Raw genomic sequence first — 21454 nt, 5'->3', positions numbered from 1 at the left:
AAATGTAAGCTTATTTTAACATAACATACAGCCATACTAATTTTCTAATTCAAAAGAAAGAATTGTTTTAAATATGACATTGAATTTATTTATATTGATATATTCTACAACGACATTGAAAACTACTTTAAATTTATATGTAATTGTAATATTCTTCTATTTTTGTTATGGTTATTTCAAGTATTGCTGTAAATAGATTTAAAATAAAGCAAAGAGTAATGTATGAAAATTGCCGTGGCTGACATTTGGGACAACAAAGCTGAAATTGCCATCTTTTTGTCTAATAATTATTCTTTATTTTTATGGTAACAACGTTTACCTTGTTTTCTGAAATTATTTACAAATAATATGTATAAATTAAATATACAGTAGATTACAAATCCGTTACATCGCCATATTCATTAGCGAAAGCTTCGTGCACACTTTCGTATTTTATGAAAAGTATTTAATCAGTTTTTAAGGTATTTAAATATAGTCTAAATATTTAATAATACTTTTTAAATGTCATTCTGTTATTACATAATTCTTACAGGTTGTTATAACTTATTCGAAATACTGACTTTCGCTTTGTAATAAATAAAAAATAATAATCGGTAATTATTTATTTTTAATCTTCATATCTTTATGATTTGGTCTACAGAAAGTTCGAATTTCACGTCCCTATGACAAAGATTCAAGTTATTTTTCTGTTATATAACCTCCTTTGATAAGATATAAGTAATACTTGGATGTTCTTAACACAGAAAACGCATCGAGATTGATAGGAACATCCCTAAATTGGAACTGCTGTTTCTAGTTGCTTTTCTCAGCAGCCCAAACAGTGTGCACGAAGCCTCATAGCCATTTCGCATTAGACTAATAATTTGGTTTCGTTGCGAGTAATTTAGTAACTAAATGTTTCCCAACCTCCAACCTTCAGGAAATTCGTATGCAATATGTAAAATTAATCCATTATATTCTAGTTTTCATCCTCACCACACGTTATCGCTGACTGGATAATTAATAAACAAGTCCAAAGTTGTTGTTTCGTTCTAATTTTCTTCTTGAATGTGTAATTGTAACATTACACACTGATACTGACATCTAAAAGCTAATGATTGAGCTCGGAGGCGTGCCATTAGGATATGTCCAGCAGCGGAAGAGAAATGGACCGATGGTAATGATGAGTACTGTACAATAACAGTCAAGGCTTATAAATGTCCTACTAGAAATTCTACAGTTTTAGAACTGCTGGTCTGAAGTTAAGGTATTGTAAAATAACAAATGCACGCCGTATAGTAACAAATATTTGTTGTTACAAAAGGCTTGGGCAACTAATAATATTAAAAAATGTCCTACTAGTTGTTTTCCCTTAAATGCGGGAATGAAGTAGTCCTTAACAGAAACGCTTAAATCTTAATCCATCACGCTGCTTTACTGCCAGTTGGCTAATGTGTCGTCGGAGTTCTTTTAAAGCATACATTTCTCATTTTTTCCGCTCACAGTCGAGCAGGAGACGAGGTTCAAAAGTAAATTTTAAGAACTCAGCTAAAGTGATGACTTCGTTATCTAAATTACCCAATATTGGACTAAATTACTAGCCTATGCGAGCCGATATCCGATATCTAGTAGCAATTGTCCTAGTGTTTCTTATCGAGCAGGGCTCCAGAGACTTGCTGATAGAGATCCCGCTTGTAGATACGTGGTTGTCCTGCACGCAAGTAGCGCCTGAATGTGCTGTAGTCGTCGAACCAACTCGTTGTGGGCTAAAAATAAAAATTTTCTTGTATTAATTATTATTATTATTAATTCAGACCATATTTTAACACCACAGGCTAATAATAAAAGTTTACGACTTCAAACCAAATGTAGTGACAAAGAAAATGTCAATGGAATATAGGTAGATGATATAATTATTAATGAACAAACTTAATAAAATGACCATATCGAATAATTATTAATTTAAAATGTCACTTTCACCAAACGTTGAAATGACGGGTTGACAATAGCTTATTCTCAATACACCGTTTCAAAAAAAGAATTTTTATAAAATACTAGCTGTGCGCGCGACTTCGTCCGCGTGGAAGTTAACAAAAAAAATATTTTTCAGTTCGCAGAGTTATAAAATAAATAAATTCCTAAAATAAATGTAGCCTAAGTTACTCCTTACATCAGCTATCTGCCAGCTAAAGTCCAGTGAAAAACGGTCCAGCCCTTTCAGAGATTAGGCGGAACAAACAAAGACAGACAGATAGACAAACAAAAATTGTAAAATATTCTGTTTTGGTATATTTACCGTGTATATATCCATATACACATTAGTAAAAAGTGGTTATTTTTTTATTACAAACAGACACTCTAATTTTATTTATTTGTATAAATTAGATGTCATTTTCAAGGCTTATTCTAAAAATAGCATAATTACAGTTTTGTTAAAAAACTACACTTTAATATAATAAACGACAGCCGCTACAACACAAGCAGACGCTTCACAGTCACGCAATTTTTTATACACCTACTATTATATGCCGCTAAGCAAAAGGGTAACTTGTGGACATTAAAGCTCACACACACATACAATCACAATTCACATTTACAAGTCAAATACCATAAAAATTAATTTACGCATATACAAGGTGGTCGTGACAATACGACAATAATTAATACTGAGTATAGCTAGTAACATTCTCAATTAGCCTGCAAAAATTAAATTAACTAATATCTCATAGTTTAGTCACAAAACACTTTTCTTTTTTTATAACTAAAACATCACCCCATATCTGTTATTAAGCTGTCATCATGGCCGACACAAGTTACGTATTAAAAACAATTTAAATAAAAGTTGTAAATAATGTAATTTCACTAATCGTGCTACAATTTAACGCAAAATAAACCTTATACCGTTGTTCATAAGACACTAGAATTAATATGTGGAGAGGTAATAATTGATTTGCGCTTTCTTTCTGAAATATTTCGACCGATTTCTTTCGTATTTCGCACATCGTAATTCGTAATCGTAAGTAGGTCAGTGTGTCGCCGACTGCCGTTAGCCTGTGACGTGTTAAGCTATTTGATACCTCAGCGCTCGCGCAACATTCGATCTAGTGACGCCATTGTTTAACCTTTTGACCGCCACGCCTCAAAACCATTCCCGTGCCCTGTACGCCAAGGCATAAAATAAACAAAAATACCTACGAAAAAAATAGTGCTGCCAAGAGTCGTTATCGAGTACCACACAGTGACTTGTTTTTGCTGGTTTTTATGCAATAAATGACTACTTATATAATCTAGGAAGGTTTATTTTTTAATATTTTTCTTGTGTTATCTTGCACTCGTTATATATACTTACAACAACATAAATAAAAAACAAACATTACAAAAATAATCTTAGTAAAGCACAACACTCTTTTCTATCGCCATGACGTCATTGTCACGACTGGACGACTACGGCGCAGCTGACCTACGGTTTTGAAACTCTCTTTAGTGACGTGCTGTGTCGCACGCATGGAAGCCGCAGGCTATATATCGATTTCGAATCGAATCGATATATACATGAAAAGTAATTTAGAAAAAAATTAACCGAATTCAAATTTGTAATTTTTTAACCGACTTCAAAAAAGGAGGAGGTTACTCAATTCGACCGATTCGATGTATATTTTATATTTTTTTATTTATGTTCGGGGATAACTTTTTCGTTTATGAACCGATTTTGATAATTCTTTTTTTGTTGGAAAGAAGATAACCCCGGTGTAGTACCATGCTAAGGAAACCAGGATTTGATAATGAGATCTCGAAAATCTGCGTAACTTTTACTGGGTGCACCGATTTTGATGATTTTTAATTTAATCGAAAGTCGATGTTTATCATGTAGTCACATTTAAATTTCATCCAAACCCGAATACAACTTTTTGATTGATCTTTGATAATGCGTATTTACTTGACTATTTTTTCGTCTACCTACGTTGCAAACACAATTATTATCTTATTAGATAATAGTTTATTATCTAAGGTTCATTAGAACAGTATTCACTGTGCCCCGTTCCATAGTGTCCCATAAGGCCAACGTTTCAAACGAGTGTTAAAAAAAGTTAGGTTAGTTTTTGAACTTTCCACACAATTGTCTCAAATAGACAAAATTATTAAGATTAATGGAAAAAAAATATCATTTATCTATTCTTTAAACCTTTTTATTAAAAAGAAAGTAGTTTGAAAAGAAATCTCAACTTTTGAACAAGAATTATTGTGTTTGCTCGCAAACGAAAAAAAACCGACTTCAATTACATTGACGAGTAATACCACGTAGATCGACGAAAATATAGTCAAGTAACTACGCGTTATCAAAGATTACTCAAAAAGTAGATATCAGATCTCAATGAAATTTATATGTGACCACATGATAAATATCAGCTTTCGATAAAATTAAAAATTATCAAAATCGGTACACCCAGTAAAAAGTTATTGCGGATTTTCAAGAGTTTCCCTCGATTTCTCTGGGATTCCATCATCAGACCCTGGTTTCCTTATCATGGTACTAAACTCGGGATATTTTCTTTCCAACAAAAAAAGAATTATCAAAATCGGTACATCCAGTAGAAAGTTATTCGGTATAATACAACGTAGGTCGACGAAAAAAGCGTCAAGTAAAAACGCATTATTAGATATAACTCGAAAAGTAGTTGTTAGATCTTAAATAAATTTAAATGGGACCAAATGACACACACCAGCTTTCGATTAAAAAAAAATTGTCGAAATCGGTCCCCACGGTCAAAAGTTCTGAAGTAACATACATAAAAAAAATACAGTCGAATTGAGAACCTCCTCCTTTTTTGGAAGTCGGTTAAAAATGGAATATTTTTCTATTCACAGTTCCATCGTTGTCACGCCGCCATATTTCACTACGTCCTCGTTTGACGCAGGACGCGCTGTAATTGATCGAAGCATGACCACACGAATTAGTTTAGAATTCAAATTTTTATCGACGCTGTTTCATAGTGTCCCGTGTTCCATTGTTTCCCAACTCAGTAGTTGATCCGATGAAGCAAATTAATATAATCGGTGCGGTCGATGCCAGCCTTAGTTTAAAAGAAATATTTACATGCGTTAAATATGTTTTTGTTTAGGTAGCAAATAGTACTAAAACAGTACTGAGTAAGTAGCAATATTTCAAATCAAGTATTTCACGACACACGACACGACATGGGTCTCAGAAAAAAAGCTTTAATGAGAGTGGGGGTTAGAGATGATATTGATGCTGCCAGATGATTTTGAGAATGAGAAAGAAAATCGTAATTTCTTCTCTTCTAAAAATTATTGGTAATTGTATATTATTAAAATCATCGACGCCTTCTAAAATGCGACGATGTTCTAAGGTATCGCTCGTTTTGCACTTCACTAGTTTTCTCGCTATTCGCTTATGACGTCATCAGCGTGTCGTCTATACTTGACAACGGCGTGTAGAGAACGGATTAATGACTACGCGCTAGAGATGCGCCAGATTTAAGATATCAGATTTATTATGGCGATTTGATTGATTTTAGTTTATTTGATTTTTTATTCATTTGCTATTTATGTGTTAGCTGATGATAGTTTTATGTTTTTTACCCTTTTTTTAATTCAAATATCAAATTATTTATAGAAAATGTAACAAGTTTGACTTGAATTTTGAATAGCTAATTGCAAAAATGACTAGTAATTATGATTTGTTTTAAAGTGCAATAAAGAATATATAAATCATCTATACCATTTTGACTAGCCCGTTGGCGCAGTTTGTAGTGACTACAGGTCAGCAGGTGCTTTCTGCTCCGGAGGTTATGGGTTTGATTCCCACCCCGAGTCTGGGTAATATATATTTATTTATATGTGTATTATTTATATGTATGCTTATAAAAAAAAAATATAGCTATACCAGTCAGCTGTTACCTATAATACAAGCATTAAGTTGCTTACTTTAGGAACAGATGACCGTGTGTGTATGTTGTAAATATTTATTTATTTATTATTTATTTATACCTCTTGCGTCACATCCCTAGCGGTCAACTATAGACGACTTCGGCGTTCTGGACATATCATTTACGTGGAATAAGAATGCATGTTTTTATTTCAAGGTTTCTCAGTACGTGTAGCTCTAAAAGACTTGCTTTTTATACTCAAATGTTGCGGGAATATTCTATTTTCATAAATGTTGAATTAAAATACTAGAAACATTTTTTAAATAATTTTATTTAATATTTTTGCGGTCCGGGTTTTTTGTCACCTATAGACGTCGCTGGCGCACAGGACTCGCGAGCCCTTGTCAAGTATAGGTGACTACGGCGGTCAAAAGGTTAAAAGTACTCAAGTATATTTTTTTGTTACTGTGAGATATTAGACGCTTGAATTAAGTGAGATTAAGTGAAGACACATTATTTAGGATATTTATTAGGTAAACTGTGCGAAATTAGACGCTTATTTTGTGTGCAAATAGTAATATTTTTAATAAAAATGCCTCGCTATAATTATACGGCTTCAGAGTACACCGATATGATATTAATTTATGGAGAATGTGACACAAACGCTGCTTTAGCGATTCGTACATATCAAGAGAGGTATGGGCATACCCGTGTTTGTCCAACAAATGGTCGAACTATTGTCAAAGCTATCCAGAGGCTTCGGGAGAATCAACCCTTAATCCCACACTCAGATTGTGCTCCTCCGCAAGTCAGAGTGAACTTGGATGAACGGATTCTAAATCATTTTACTTTAAATCCAACTACGAGCTTACGTAGAGTAGCTCGCCATTTTCGTGTGCCCCACTCAAGTGTGCACAAAATTTTGAAACTCGACAAACGTAAGCCTTTTAAATACAAAAAAGTACAGGCATTGTTAACAAGAGATATGTCTACCAGAGAAGAATTCTGTAACTCAATGTTACGAAAAAATGAAGAAATCCCCGACTTCCTCTTCAACGTAATGTGGACGGATGAAAGTACTTTTACCAAGAACGGTTTATGGAACCGTCACAACTTAAGGCACTGGAGCACTGAAAATCCGCAACTGACAAGAGACAGCTCGCATCAGTACAGATTTGCCATCAATGTGTGGGCTGGTATACACAGAAATACAATAATTGGGCCCATTTTTATTGATGGTAATTTAAATGCGGAGAAATTTTTATTATTACTCAATGAAACAGTTTCAGAGTACATGGAAGAGCTTTCTCTCGATGTATATCGACAGACGTGGTACCAATTGGATGGTGCACCTGCACACTCGGTGACTTCTGCGAGAGCACGTTTAACCGAGATGTTTGGAGAGCGATGGATCGGCCGTTATGGCCCCACGAGGTGGCCACCGAGGTCACCAGACCTCACACCACTCGATTTTTTTTTATGGGGTTACGTTAAAAATGATGTTTACGCCACGGATGTAACTGATGTGGACGACTTAAAAAATCGTATAATACGATCTTTTGATAAATTAAAAAGTATGGCAGTTAATGGTGACCTGTTATCAAAAGTGAGAAATAATATTTTACGTAGATACATTTCGTGTGTTCGAGTTCATGGTGGACATATTGAGAATTTTAAAATTTAATATCTTTTAATGTATTTTGTATGTGTTAATTATTCTGACAATCAAAAACAAATAATTGAATAATAATAGTGTCAAAGTATTGCGATGTATTGTGTTACAGCGGCGAGAGGCTACCTGCCCGCCCGCCTTTAGTCAGAGGTCAGTGAATCTAAATTACAAATGGCGTACTATGTATTTTATTAATTTGCGATATTAAGTTTGTTCGAAAATTTCATTTTTTCAAAAACGGTTCAAAATATTTTCTGATAGTTTTATGATATTTCTATATACCAATACGACCTGTGTTTTCATTTATTGTCGTATGGTCGTGTACACCTTGTATAAATATAATCTCAATATCCGTAAGCTTCATTTTTAATGTCATATAGCAGTTTTCTTTTTTTTCTTAACTTTAAGCTTAAAATTAAATGAAAACTTGGAGCCTGTGGAAGTATGATACATAGTACTATGCAACATGAGCTATTTATATCATTTTGGCTTTACTAAAGTGGAACCATGGTATACAACCAGACCGATTGTTGCCACTACGTATTTAAGTGTAATTTTGAAATTGTACATTTGTGTTAATTTAACATTCTCACATTATTGAAAAATATTTAATATTACTTAGTCAAAACACCACAGTACAAAACTCTGAGAAACAACGAACCACGAGAACGCTATTTTAATTTATTTCATTGAATCAACCCAGGAAACCGTCCCACGTTTCCAATTACGTTAAACCACGAATTATATTTAACAATCGTTTAGAGTTTTGGACGGTTCTGCTTACCTCTAATCATATAACAACTTAAATAGAAACGAGAATTTTATTTTATTTCAATTTAAAAAAAGAATTTTAATTTTTTTGCGCAAAGTAAATTGAAATTTTCAGAATATTATCTTTAATACAAATTAAGCATCGTGATACATATGTTTGTTTGTGGTTTTTTAGTTTAGGAATCACGCTTTCAACGTAAAAATGAATATACATGATGCCCCCCCCCCCCCCCTCCTTGTTATATTTCGTAATTTTTTCCGAACCCCTCCCCATCCAGAGAACACATGACGTATATTTATATATGCCTCTTTTACTATGTTTTTATATATGTATATTGTTAAGTGTAAGTTAACTGCATCTCAACATAGAAATTCTCTTATAAGCATTTTTTGTGTATCAGAATGTACTGATTGTGACTGTTGTTTTCTTTTTTGTCAACGATATCTCCACAATTTGTTAACTTTAGGGAAACCTGTTATTGGCTTGATTTTTTGTAATATGCTTTATGATTAGAATAGTATATAAGAAGCGGTTGGTTTTCTGAAAAAATAAATAAATAAATAAATTTATGTAAATGTGATATCAGTGTGACATAAAACACTAATTTTATGTCACCCTTTCGGCCCTCCGTCCTTACGACTGAATAAAATCAATATATCTCAGACATATAGACTCATGCACCCACGAATCTATCCCATACAACGATTGACGTCAGATCAAAACCAACTCAATGACGTCAACACTGCAGTCATGTGTGAGAAATGTTATTTCATATTATACTTGAGCTATAAAATTTATTCAGATAACACGCATATATTATTACACCTACATTTAAAATTGATTCATTGAAAAATATGAAAGAAACAATACACTGTAGGTATTTTCAACTCTGAAGATTCACCACGTTTAAATTTATAAGTACTTTTTTAAAGGTTTGTTAAAAATTCTCACAACGAAGCTAAGCAATAAGCACAGCATTTTATTTTTAAATTCAATGAGTAAATACGCTCTATTTCTGTTAGAAATCGTTAAAATTTAACAGTATAAAATGTGACATAAATATTAATGAATTACTAAATAATCAATACGAGTTATTTCTTTACATATCGCAATAACACTATATTTTTTATGTATAACATGTAGAGTAAGTATCCTGGTATTAGATTCATTTATATTCCTGCTGTTTTCCTAAGAGTTGCAGCGTTTTTATGGAAATGGTCAAAAACAGGATGTGTTTGTGTGTGTTGAGAGATATCAATAAGATGCTAACTTCTTCCCCAATACCAACAGTTATAAGGAAAAGATATAAGGAAAGAAAGAGAAGTTATAAGGAAAAGATATTTGTTTTGATTCTCTTAGTCATATGATACGCAGTAATTTAACGCTGATTTTTTGTGCGTGTAATCGCTGAGCTGTAACACCTACCTACTTTGTAAGTGTAGCTTGACATAAAATATATTAGTAATACAAAAGAAGATTATTTAACTATAAGAAGAAAAACTCAAGCCCGTTTGGGCAAATTCTTAAAAAACTTAATATATTTTTTATTATACTCGTATATAATAATAGGTGGCCAAAGAGTGTACGGTGGGTCTGATGGTAAGCGGATGCCGTTGCCTATGAACGCCTACAATACCAGGAGTATTGCAAGCGCGACCCTAACGATACGTAAGTGTTATTACAAGTTTTTTACATAAGTGTTATTTAGCTGTTATCTGCAAGTTTGAGGTGATAGAAATTATGGACAAGATATTTCCTAATATGTCCAACTCAATAAGCATATATGTTATGGCGAAAAAACTTTTTCGAATTTTATTGCGGTTTACTAGGACCATGGTTGCTCCTCCTGTGACCAAGGTTGCTATAAAGTATCCGAAACCTCGGACATGTAGACAACCTAATAAACAGCGATAAAATCCTAAAAAGTTGTTTCATTATAATGAGTGAAATTTGCGTAAACATTAGAAAACAATGTGTGTATACGTTACCTCAAGTCTGAAGTTGAGTACTCTTGCAAAGGTCTGGTGTTTAGGTACGGTCACGATGCGAGAGACGGGGAAGTATCCCGGGTGACTCGCTGTCACTTCGTAGTGTCCCGGGGTCAGCAGTCGGTGGTAGTCGCCATATGCTCCTAAAACATTATAATAATTAACGGTATAATTTTAAGCAAATAACACTGAAATGTGTATATGTAGTACGATAAAAATACAAAATGTCTTAAATTATGATCGTTCAAAGTGGTAAGCTTAAATATTAATTCAAAAGATGAGTTTAAGTTTAAAAATGGGGACAGTAAACAAGATCGAAATGACTTTAACACCTAGCTTAATAATTGCCTATTTTTGGACACACAAATATTGTTCTATATGAACCTGTACCCAAACGAATTTTTATATTGTAGAGAATTATTATCCGAGATCAGTAACATGTTTATATACCTATATTCTATACATAAGAGAATTGGGTATATCTTTATATGCAGTTTAGACACAACACTGCCGACTCGCCTGCGAGCACCGTGCATGTTAATGTTACAAGCTTAGTTAGCATGTCGTGTTAGACGCAAGCATTTAATTAAATAATTCTCACATTACAAAAAAGAACTACAGCCCCGCTGGTTTTGTCTTTTTTCAAAAGTCTATCTTTGAAATAATAATAGGTTAACATTTGCAAATATCATAGGATATAATTACTATGACCCCTCGACTAGATCTAGAATCCGAATTTACTTAAGTTACTAAAAGAATTTAATATTCTACATTTGCGTTTGACCGAATTCCAAGTGATGCCACTTGAGTCATCAGGTGAGTTTAGAACGAAGTTGCGTTTTAAATACAATAATTTTCACAATTCTACGTGATGAACGAATACAATCTCAAGATACCGAAGGAACACAAAACAACAAACAAATACGATTTTATCCTTATTACACTAACAACAAGACTAATGGAAAAGCCCATAAAGTCAGATATCACGTATTATTGAATATTATTATATTATATATTCAAAACAATAGCTACTCATTTCAAAACAAGATAACTTGTATTTAATTTATATTCATTATTGCTAGAACCAGGTCTGTGTAAAATAAAATAATATAAATCGATATACTTAATATACGATAAAAAATACGGTACGGAGTTAAGACATCTTGCTATTCTGTGATATAAGAACACTATTATAAACGTCTAAGTAACAACAGACCCGATTAATCGTAATTAACGTATGCCGTTCTAATAACTGCTTCTCTCTCACGTAATTGAACAAACTAACCAACGGTCATAGCTCAGCGCACCACACAATACGTACGTCTTGACATTCTTTTCATCGGATAAGGATAAGGGACTCGTAAGCTAGATTTGAGATGAATATGTATGTATGCATTTATATCTACTAGAAGTAAAATTGTTAGAAAAAATAAAGAAATTCAATTTCTCCATATAATGCACGCAAAAAATACCCTCGCAAATGGTAAATAATTTCACCGTAGCCATTTTTATTTTGAAATACACAGGCCGAAGACGGGCAGCAGCGTCTTTGGTGCGACAAAGCCAGTACTGCGGTCACCAACCCGCCTGCCCAGCGTGGTGACTATGGGCAAAACACATGAGTTCACGTTATTTTTGACGTAAACTTGTGGAGGCCTATGTCCAGCAGTGGACTGTATAGGCTGTAATGATGAGCCATTTTTATTTACAAACTAATAAAACATTAAAAACCTTAAAATATACTCATAGTTCTATAGGTTTGGATAAATTCAATAAACATTAAAAGATTTTTAATCCATTATCCCTCAATTTTCTTCTAAGGATCTTCTCTCTGATCACCTAGATAAATTCTCTATAATCACTATTATTATGTACATAGAGTACAATACGTTTAAAAAGTTTTTAAAATCTTCCTCCAGAGTAAATAATAATCTTTACTACTTATAACTTTTAACTTAACTTTAATACTGTAAATAATACGCTATTTTATCACGAGCCATTTAACAATACACAATCTCTTTTTCTTATATGTTTTTAATATATCACAATAACAGGTTTAAGTTTGCAGTATTGTTCAATTTAAATAGCTTTCTTAACCTATTACTGAATTACAGTATGTGAATACTATAAAGGAATAATATTTACTTCTGAATAAATGCACATTAGTTCTATCAATGTATCTGATTTTCGAACCAAAGATAGTTAAGTGCTCATCAGCTATTAGTAGTGAAAACGTAATTCTCATAACATCGTCAAAATATATTTTATAAAGTTTGTGATTTTTTAAGTTAAGTTTTAAGCACCTATAATAGACTACATATCCACTGTCAGCGTGCTTTTTTTTTAATTTCATAAGAGTAACCTTTTGTTGACATTTGGGGTGAGTTTCGTTAAACAACAATGGAGAAGGCGAACTGGCGACAGGCCACCTGTCACCGGTATTAATGTTCCGCATTTGTAAATATTACGAGCGAGGCAATACGAGGAGGGGAGTACACTGTCCTGGCACGATTATTGATTACTAGATAATTCTACGTAACACGATTATATTACTTCGATAAAATTTCTAGTCCCTAACCAGTAATGAAGTTGAATTCATGAATAAATGGGCATTTGATTTTTTCAATCTGCACTGCTGGACATTGGACTTCACAAGTTCGCGCCAAAAATGGCGCAAAATCATGTGTTTTGCCCATAGTCACCACGCTGGGCTGGTGGGTTGGTGACCGCAGAACTGGCTTTGTTGCACCGAAGACGCTGCTGCCCGTCTTCGGCCTGTGTATTTCAAAGCAGGCAGTTGGATGGTTATCCCGCCGTCGTCGGCGGCTTTTTAAGTTCCAAGGTGATAGTGGAACTGCGTTATCCCTTAGTCGCCTTTTACGACATCCACGGGAAGAGAGTGGGTGGCCACATCTTTACTGCCATAGCCACACAGCAGAATAAAAATATTACCGAATAATGTAAATTATTGCGATGTGTTATCAGTAGAGGTTTTGTTTTACTATACTTATTTTTAATAACGTAAGTATATATAAAAAATATAGATGTAATTTCTTTCGGGTTTAACCTACACGTTTTTTCCCACATTATCTTTTATTTTATTTACAACAAAACAGATATATTATTATAAACATTTTCATAATAATTATAACAAATCCTGACCTTTATGAAATATTCATAGGTACGAGTATATGCTACAAATTTTTTTAGAGCTGGTTTACGTATCTCATTATCATAAGGTGGAATTTTTAAACATTATGGAAGACTAAATCATTAGTTTCTTTTTTTTCAAATTTAACGATATTTTTTGTTCCGGTTACTCGTATGGATTAAGCATATAGCAGCCTCCAAAACACTTTCTTTCTAATACAAAAACTTTTTTTGCCCAGTACCTAGTTGAATTTATTATATAAATATAAGTATAATAATATGCATATTTGCATATATTAATTGCATTTCAGTTAGGTACAGAAGCTATCGCTTATTACATATCCTGGCGACCACGATGTTCGATCGACAATACATCATATATCAGCAGCAGTTACATATATAACCGGAAGTGTTCCATATCATACTTGGTTAATACAAGTATGTATTTACTCGACATGCGTATGCATAAATGAAAATAAATCGTAGCCAGCGAATGCAATGAAGTAATGTCTGGCGAATTAAAGCTCAGATTAAATTAAAGAAATGTCATAATATTATACCTAAATATAATAAAGTTTATTTAATTAGTTTTGGAATGTAAAATATCTTTAGATTTACACAGTTAATAGAAGCGACTAGTACTTACAAATACAATGTATTTGCAGCATTTATAAATATTAATAGGATAACTATAAATCTCCATTGTATTTCTCCGTAAATCAGAACGTGTTCCATATAACCATTATAATGTGACTCATCCCAACTTAATACATAACTATTAAAAGAAACAAAACAAAATAAAATATAGGTTACATTCGGAAAATGAGTAGATAATTAAGTAGAACCGCGACATGCGTTTGCCGAATGAATTTTAACTACGTTTAGCACAAGGCTTTTAACATACCCGTACAATAATACATAGCTCTCCCTTTCGATTTTATCGCATGTAAACAAAAAATCGAGAGCCGAAAACGAGTTTTAGAGTATATTTTTTTTAGACTGATGTTATGCAAATGGTTTTGGACTTTTGACCAAAACTTCGGCTCTGAGAGCATTTATTATTTAGGCACATCATCGTGTATAATTTAATGTGATAAATAAAATGTTATATAAGAAACTCTTTACTAAAATTTCTTATTTTAAGACCATTTATAAATTAGACACATCATATCAACATTTTAATTTGGTAAATGTTACGAGTCTACATATAAACCACTTACCCGTAGTGACGTCGTGTCGTATAGGTCTAGGAACGGGCCCGGTGATGTTAACGACGGATATAATAGCGTTCTCTATGAAACCAGAGTCGTCGCTGACGATCCCCTTCAAACCAGTATGAGCCTTCCATATAAAAGCTAGCAAGGCATCCTTGTTACGATTCCATTCCTTTTCCAAATCCTTTTCTGGGGTATACTTCTGGCAACCCAATTCCAAAGTTATTTCGAATGCGTTCGTTGCCAAGTAGTTAAAATCTTGCATACCTGTAAACAATTTTCTTGTCATTTGATATACAAAAACTTTAATATTAATAGACTAGCCGCCCCGCAAGTTTCACACGCGTAATTTTTTATCGCTTCGGAATACCGAAAAGTAGCCGATATGTTATTCTGGATGTCCAACTATCTACGTACCAAGTTGTTATCTCAATCAATTTAGTAGTAATTGCGTGAAAAGGTAAGAAAGATACTTTCATCCATCCTCACAACCTTACGCTTTTATAATATTAGTAGCATACTAATACTAACGTTACACTGTTTTATACATCAGGAAACAAAAAAACGCCGATACTTTCAAGGTTAAACAACCTATCATAATTTGTAAATATGACGACTTATTCGATAACAAATTTTAATAGAAGTGTTTTAATTATTTCAAAAATACTTTTGAAAACGCGTTAGCAGTTGTGTGATCACAGAATTTGTATGCACTTCTGCACCCTGCTGCGATATATATCCCACAGCTGGGCATAGCCATCTTTCCCGTGTAAGAGAAGGATCAGAGCTTAATCCACAGCTCAGTCTATTGCAGTTCGCTGCTGGACATAGGCTTCCCCAAGTTCGCGCCAGACATCCCAGTTTTCCGTAATCCTCATCCAGCCTACACCAGCAATCTTAAGTAGATCGTCGGTCCAACGGGCCGGAGGACGTCCCACACTGCGTTTTCCAAGACGCGGTCTCCACTCCAGGACCCGTCTACTCCAACGGCCATCGGTCCTGCGACACAGATGACCAGCCCACTGCCACTTCAACTTGCTAATTCTGTGGGCTATGTCGGTTACTTTCGTTCTCTCGCGGATAGTCTCATTTCTAATCCTATCTTTGAGAGAAACCTCAAGCATAGCCCGTTCCACGTTGAGCGACTTTAAATCTGTGAACCAGTCACTTCGTCAGTGTCCACGTCTCGGCTCCGTATGTTAACACAGGCAGGACGCATTGCTCAAAGACTTTTGTCTTCAAGCATTGCGGAATCTTCGAAGTGAAGATTAGACGAAGCCTGCCAAACGCCGCCCAGCTCAACTGAATTCTCCTATCGGCCTCCTTCTCGAAGTTGTTGCGGCCTAGTTAGATAGTATGGCCTAGGTAAATATAATCCTAAACAACTTCGAGAAGGGTACCATCGACCGATAACGGTCGCGGTATTATATTCAGAGTGCCCCGTATTAGCCGGTGGTCGCTGCCGGTGTTAAACCTGTTAACCACTGAGACATCTCTGAATATATGCCCTTTATCCGCTATGATGAAATCTATGTCGTTCCTCGTCACAGTATCGGGGCTTTGCCCTGTCCACCTCCTTTGGGGCTTCTTCTCAAAAAATGAGTTCATCAAGAAGAGCCCCTCCGATTCGAGAAAGTTGACAAGCATGAGCCCCCAGCGATTCCTGTGCCCCAATCCGTGTGGTCCACTGCTCGATCCCTCGCGGTCTGGTACTCCCACTTTAGCGTTGAAGTCTCCCATAAAAACGCTGTAGAAAGTCGAAGTAGTGCCATGTATGGCCCTAGTAATGTCTTCGTACAAGGCTTCGACTTCATCGTCAGAGTGTGCCGAGGTCGGCGCATATACCTGTATCACTTTAAGGGAGTACCTGTCAGTAGTTTAAGTACAAGGTACGCTGTCCCGGGTCGACACACTGCTGACTTATAACAACGTTGCTAGTGAGAGTCTCGTGGACTTGAATCCACGGATGACGGATATATTCCTTACTATTCTCCTACTTCCTATGAGTAACGATCGCTATCAGGTGTACATGATAACCGGGACCGACAGCTTAACGTGCTCTCCGAGGCACGGTGGGAAGACCCACAAGGACTGCACAAACACCCAGACCACAGCAAACATCTGTATGGCCAATACAAATGTTTGTCATGTGCGAGGATCGACGATCGGAGTGCTGTGACCGTGACGCCAACGCGTCGCGCCATTTGTATAAGTAGACCATAAATATCTATCATGATCTAGTAGTTTGTGCTTTAAGTTTCCAGGACACCGACACAGAACTCGCTATCCTCCTAATTATGTACACAAAGAACATATTGGTGATGTATAACTGCAGAAAACAATAAAGGTTATTTACGTAGTAGTCAGTTTGTTAAGTTATTTTACCTCCTACGAAAATTGGAATCTATAACCATGGACAGTAAGTCCACATTGACATTACAAAACCAGTTTACATCTCATGGTTAGCTACATAAAATGTCAAATGTTTATAGTGGAGCGTTTACTCACTACATTTCCTGTTATTTATTATACAAGCGTTAATCTTACTTAACGTGAGTAACAAGTGGAACCAATATGTATAAGATTTTATACATATATCATATTTTTGTTAACACAGATTAAAACCAACATTCTGCTGATGCTAGACTATTCCTAAATTTATTGTCCTTGAAAAATTGTACGCTTAATAAATTACTCTTCGTAAACATTTTAATTTAACCTAATAACCCAAAAAAAAAATGATTATTTCATAATATTATCACATCATAAGCACAATTTGACATTATTTATTCCAATTTCAAAACTGAACACTCATACAAACAAATTACTATTTATAAACATTCATCGGATTTGCTCACCTTACCTACTCACTAATCGGTATTTGACATTAACGACCCTTGATAAGTAACTAACAAGATAAATTATGTGAGTTTTTTAACTTTCACGATCACATGAACCCTAAACACACATAATAATACACATATGTATAACGTGTCCGAATTCTGACTGCTTTCCATTATATAGTAGGATTCTGTTGGTGTTATAGATCACCTTTTATGTAAAAAAAAAATCCTAGATTATTTTTAAATTTGACTTCGTTTAAATGTACAAGCTACTTTTATAGAATCGTTCCGCATGATACCTTTAGTGACGGAGTAAGCACGGCTATAATTTACAATGAGTAACATTCTACGAGAAAAAGAATTAGTTTCCATATTATGCGGAAAAGTACGTTGCCAGAGTAGCTCGTATATCGAGACAAAGTAAAGGTAAAAAAAGGACTAGCAATTGTTTTTCATATGGAACATGACCTGTACACCTACACCTACAGAACCCGCATTTAAAGGAACGCAGTTAGGAGTCGAACTCCCTATATATAATAATTATTGTATATTATTATATTTTTGCCATACCTACCATAACAAAGACTTTTATAATCACATTTGTGAAATCATACTAAATATTTCATTAGCAACCTTCGCATGGATTTTTTTAATCTTTATTATTTATGGAGGGTTCCGTCAGTCATAGTTTATATTGCTATTATAATTTAAACACCTATTTCGTTTTTTTTTTTTTTTGACATCGAAAAACATCGGCCGGTATTGGATTGATAAGTCGGTATATATAAGTAATAAAATACGCAATACTTGAAAAACCTACGTACATAAGTATGTTGCTGTCATAAGACGGGTAAAAGTATATACGCTACAGCCTACTGCTGGGCATAGGAATCTTTTCCTATATAGGAGAAGGTCCACCACGCTGCTCCAATATGAGTTTGCCGCTAACCCGCATTGGGCCAGTGTGGTGGATTAAGCTCTGATCCTTCTCCTACATGGGAAGAGGCCTATGCCCAGTAGTGGGATATTACAGGCTGAAGCGATGTTTATCGGGACCCACGTATGAAAGAACCAGATTCATATGTTTCTAAGATAGTAGACAGTCGCGACGATAGCACTCACCTCCCTTGAGGCTGTACCAGGCCGCGCCGTTCGTGACGCCACCCTGTTTCCCGAAGTTGTAGGCCCTGTCCTCGTCTTGTCCCGTGCGACAGCCGGGCCGCGTACGCGACGCCATGTCCGCGTGTGCGTTGGCATACGTCGCTGCCAGCTCCCTGGTACGAATTATCGTATTTAGATCGAACCGAGCCGAGCCGAGCCGAGCCGAGTCGAGCCGAGTCGAGCGAGTCGGACCCCTATAGCCACATAGAAGTGTAGTCAGAGACCGGAACGAGTCGAACCGAATAGAGCCGAGCTGAGTCGAGCCGAACCGGACCAGAATGACCACAGAGAACAGGATCGGATGCGACAAGATCATAAATATAAGGATATTATGTGACAGGACAAGACCGGACAAAATGATTCTTGGACTAGGCAAAGCTTTCTCTGACAATTTCATAGAAATGTCCAAATCAACGGAAATGTTTTATATGTTTTATAAAAATTAAGTAGTAAAGATGACAAGTTCACCAGTGGTCACAGTAGCAACTGCTGCACTAATAAACGCAGGTTTGATGTCACAAATATTAATTTAATTTTGTATGTGTCATATAAAAGCGTTCATCATAGCTGGGTGCTTGTTTACATTTGTTTTGTGCGTTTCCAAAACTGCAACACAAGATATTCATTCAACTGGGATATAATGCTTGTAAGGCATTTAAAAAATAATAATTAACTAATTTTTGAATTAAAAATTTCTATACGCACGCTTGACTTGGGGAGTAAGTTGACGAATGCGTGACGAGGACATTTCGAAAAGTGTGAACAGGCGAGGCAAACGGAGCAAGGGAGAGAGAGATGCGAGCAAACATTTTCTTTCTCTCTTTCTCTCATAGCCAGTTACGTTTTGTATATCTAAGAAACAGTGCAGGCGTATTGTGCAGGCTTATTGCTAAAGAAGTTTTACTTCAGTCGTTGTCTTTTTCTTTTATTTGTACAACTAGCATCACATAATAACATCAGAAGCATCGCAAGCGCATTGCCGATCGTATCCCCAATTTTCCCGAGGAGTTCTGATCTCACCAACAGGAAAACAATATTGCTTGAAAACAATATTATTTAGCTGTGATCTTCTGTAAGGTCGAGGTACTACCCCTATCAGGCAGTATGGATATTTTGAGCAGAAAATTTCCTACTGTGCCCTACCTCAGTTAAATTTTTAATTATAAAGATAATTTTAATAAATTATCTTTATTAACATAATTAGACATACCTAAAAGTGTCATCATCAGGACTTGCAGAATATTCAGATACGGGCGCACCACTCCTACTCTCATCATAAGGATAGTTGGCAACTAAATCACCTCCATGCATTGCTGCACTCAACACAAACGGTACTGACATGATCCACCGCATTACAGCTCTCGTTTCAGGTTCCAACTAAATATAAATAAAAGACATTTAGATTATTTTTTATTTTAAAACTATTAATTAAATCTTTTATCATTAAACCAATATTTCTAAAGTATGCAAGTGTGAATATTATCTAAGTATGTCTATTAAACTCAGGAATAAGATAATGGTTTAATACCTCATGAAAATATATATGGACTTTATATTAATTACTTTTTTACATGAATAGTTTTAATTAATATGTATAGTGATCAATGATAACAATTTAAGTTACACAGATTAATTAAATTGTTTATAAGATTCTTATTATAGCTTATACATTAAACTTACAGGTGCAGCAAGTCGAGTAACATCTTTCAGTAAATGGTTATTGTGACTTATCCCTTGACGTTCAAACTCAAATGTAATGGCATCGAGATCAGGAAAGTTTCTATTTAAATCTACTGAGTGATTGTTATTACGTCCAATAAGATAATCTTGACCGCCCTAAAAATTAGTAGATTAGTTTATAAGCCTAGTAAGCTATTTGCATTTTCATTAAAAGAAACATCAAGTAATAGCTTCAACTTACGGTGTCCGTAGATAATTGCCACCCATCGGGGTTCATAGAAGGCAATAAGTGTATACGTGTGTTATGAATAAGATTTTTAATACGGTGGTCGCGTTCATTGTACTGTTCACAAAGATAATAAGCGAGTCCCAGTAGTAACTCTCGTCCAAGAACTTCATTTCCATGTATGTTTCCTATATATTTTACTTCAGGTCTATCTGTAAAATAAACTTTTAATGAATTTTCGGATTTAACCTAACATGGAAGAGATATTATAATATTTTATTAATCTTTAAAAATTATTTTTTTAAAAACTCACATGGTTGATGAAATCCCGGACTGTCTGAAAATTCTATTACATAGAGAGGTACATTCCTCACAGAGTTCTCTGTTAAAGTATAAACCCTTGTAATATTGGGACACTTTTTATGAACTTCATCCAAAATTTGAGGCAACTCTTCGTTATTATGGTGTTTCCAAACAAATTCAGCAGATGCTGTGACGAATAAAATACAATAAAACGATTTGTACAAAGCCATTTTATCACACAAAAAATTACAGACACGATATAAAGCTTTAATTTAGAACGACATTATTCACGCAACACTTTGATATACACTACAAATTGTAATAAGTTCTCCACACGTCGCGCACTCTTATAAACTGAAACTGATATCGATCGATTTTTCCCGCGGGCCGCAGTACCAACCAAACACCAACAAACAATTTCTGATAATATTGGTAGAATTGATTGAAATTACAAATGTTGCTAGAAATAAAATAAGAATGAAAATTAAATGCATCAATTTAAAAAAAAGTTATAGAGAGTTGCATGAGAGTTGAGACTATGTCTAGTAATGTTACCAAAATAATTTAGTAAATGTTTA

At 34.7% G+C, this 21454-nt stretch overlaps 1 protein-coding gene across 1 annotated transcript; it reads right to left on the bottom strand.

Annotated features, from left to right (window-relative positions):
- Window positions 1-71: 71 nt before the first annotated feature.
- On the bottom strand, window positions 72-21284 carry LOC123654314 (carboxypeptidase E-like). The gene is made up of 8 exons (XM_045590226.1): window positions 20887-21284; window positions 20589-20785; window positions 20348-20503; window positions 19878-20044; window positions 18629-18780; window positions 14670-14930; window positions 10300-10442; window positions 72-1745 (listed from the first exon to the last, which is right to left on the bottom strand). Exons 1-8 carry the CDS (start codon window positions 21104-21106, stop codon window positions 1620-1622), a joined length of 1422 nt encoding a protein of 473 aa, XP_045446182.1. The 5' UTR covers window positions 21107-21284; the 3' UTR covers window positions 72-1619.
- Between the last annotated feature and the right edge of the window lie 170 nt (window positions 21285-21454).

This window comes from Melitaea cinxia, chromosome 6 (genome assembly GCF_905220565.1).
Source record: "Melitaea cinxia chromosome 6, ilMelCinx1.1, whole genome shotgun sequence".
In the NCBI taxonomy this organism is placed as follows: Eukaryota; Metazoa; Arthropoda; class Insecta; order Lepidoptera; family Nymphalidae; genus Melitaea; species Melitaea cinxia.
This window is presented reverse-complemented; position numbering and strand designations above follow the sequence as displayed.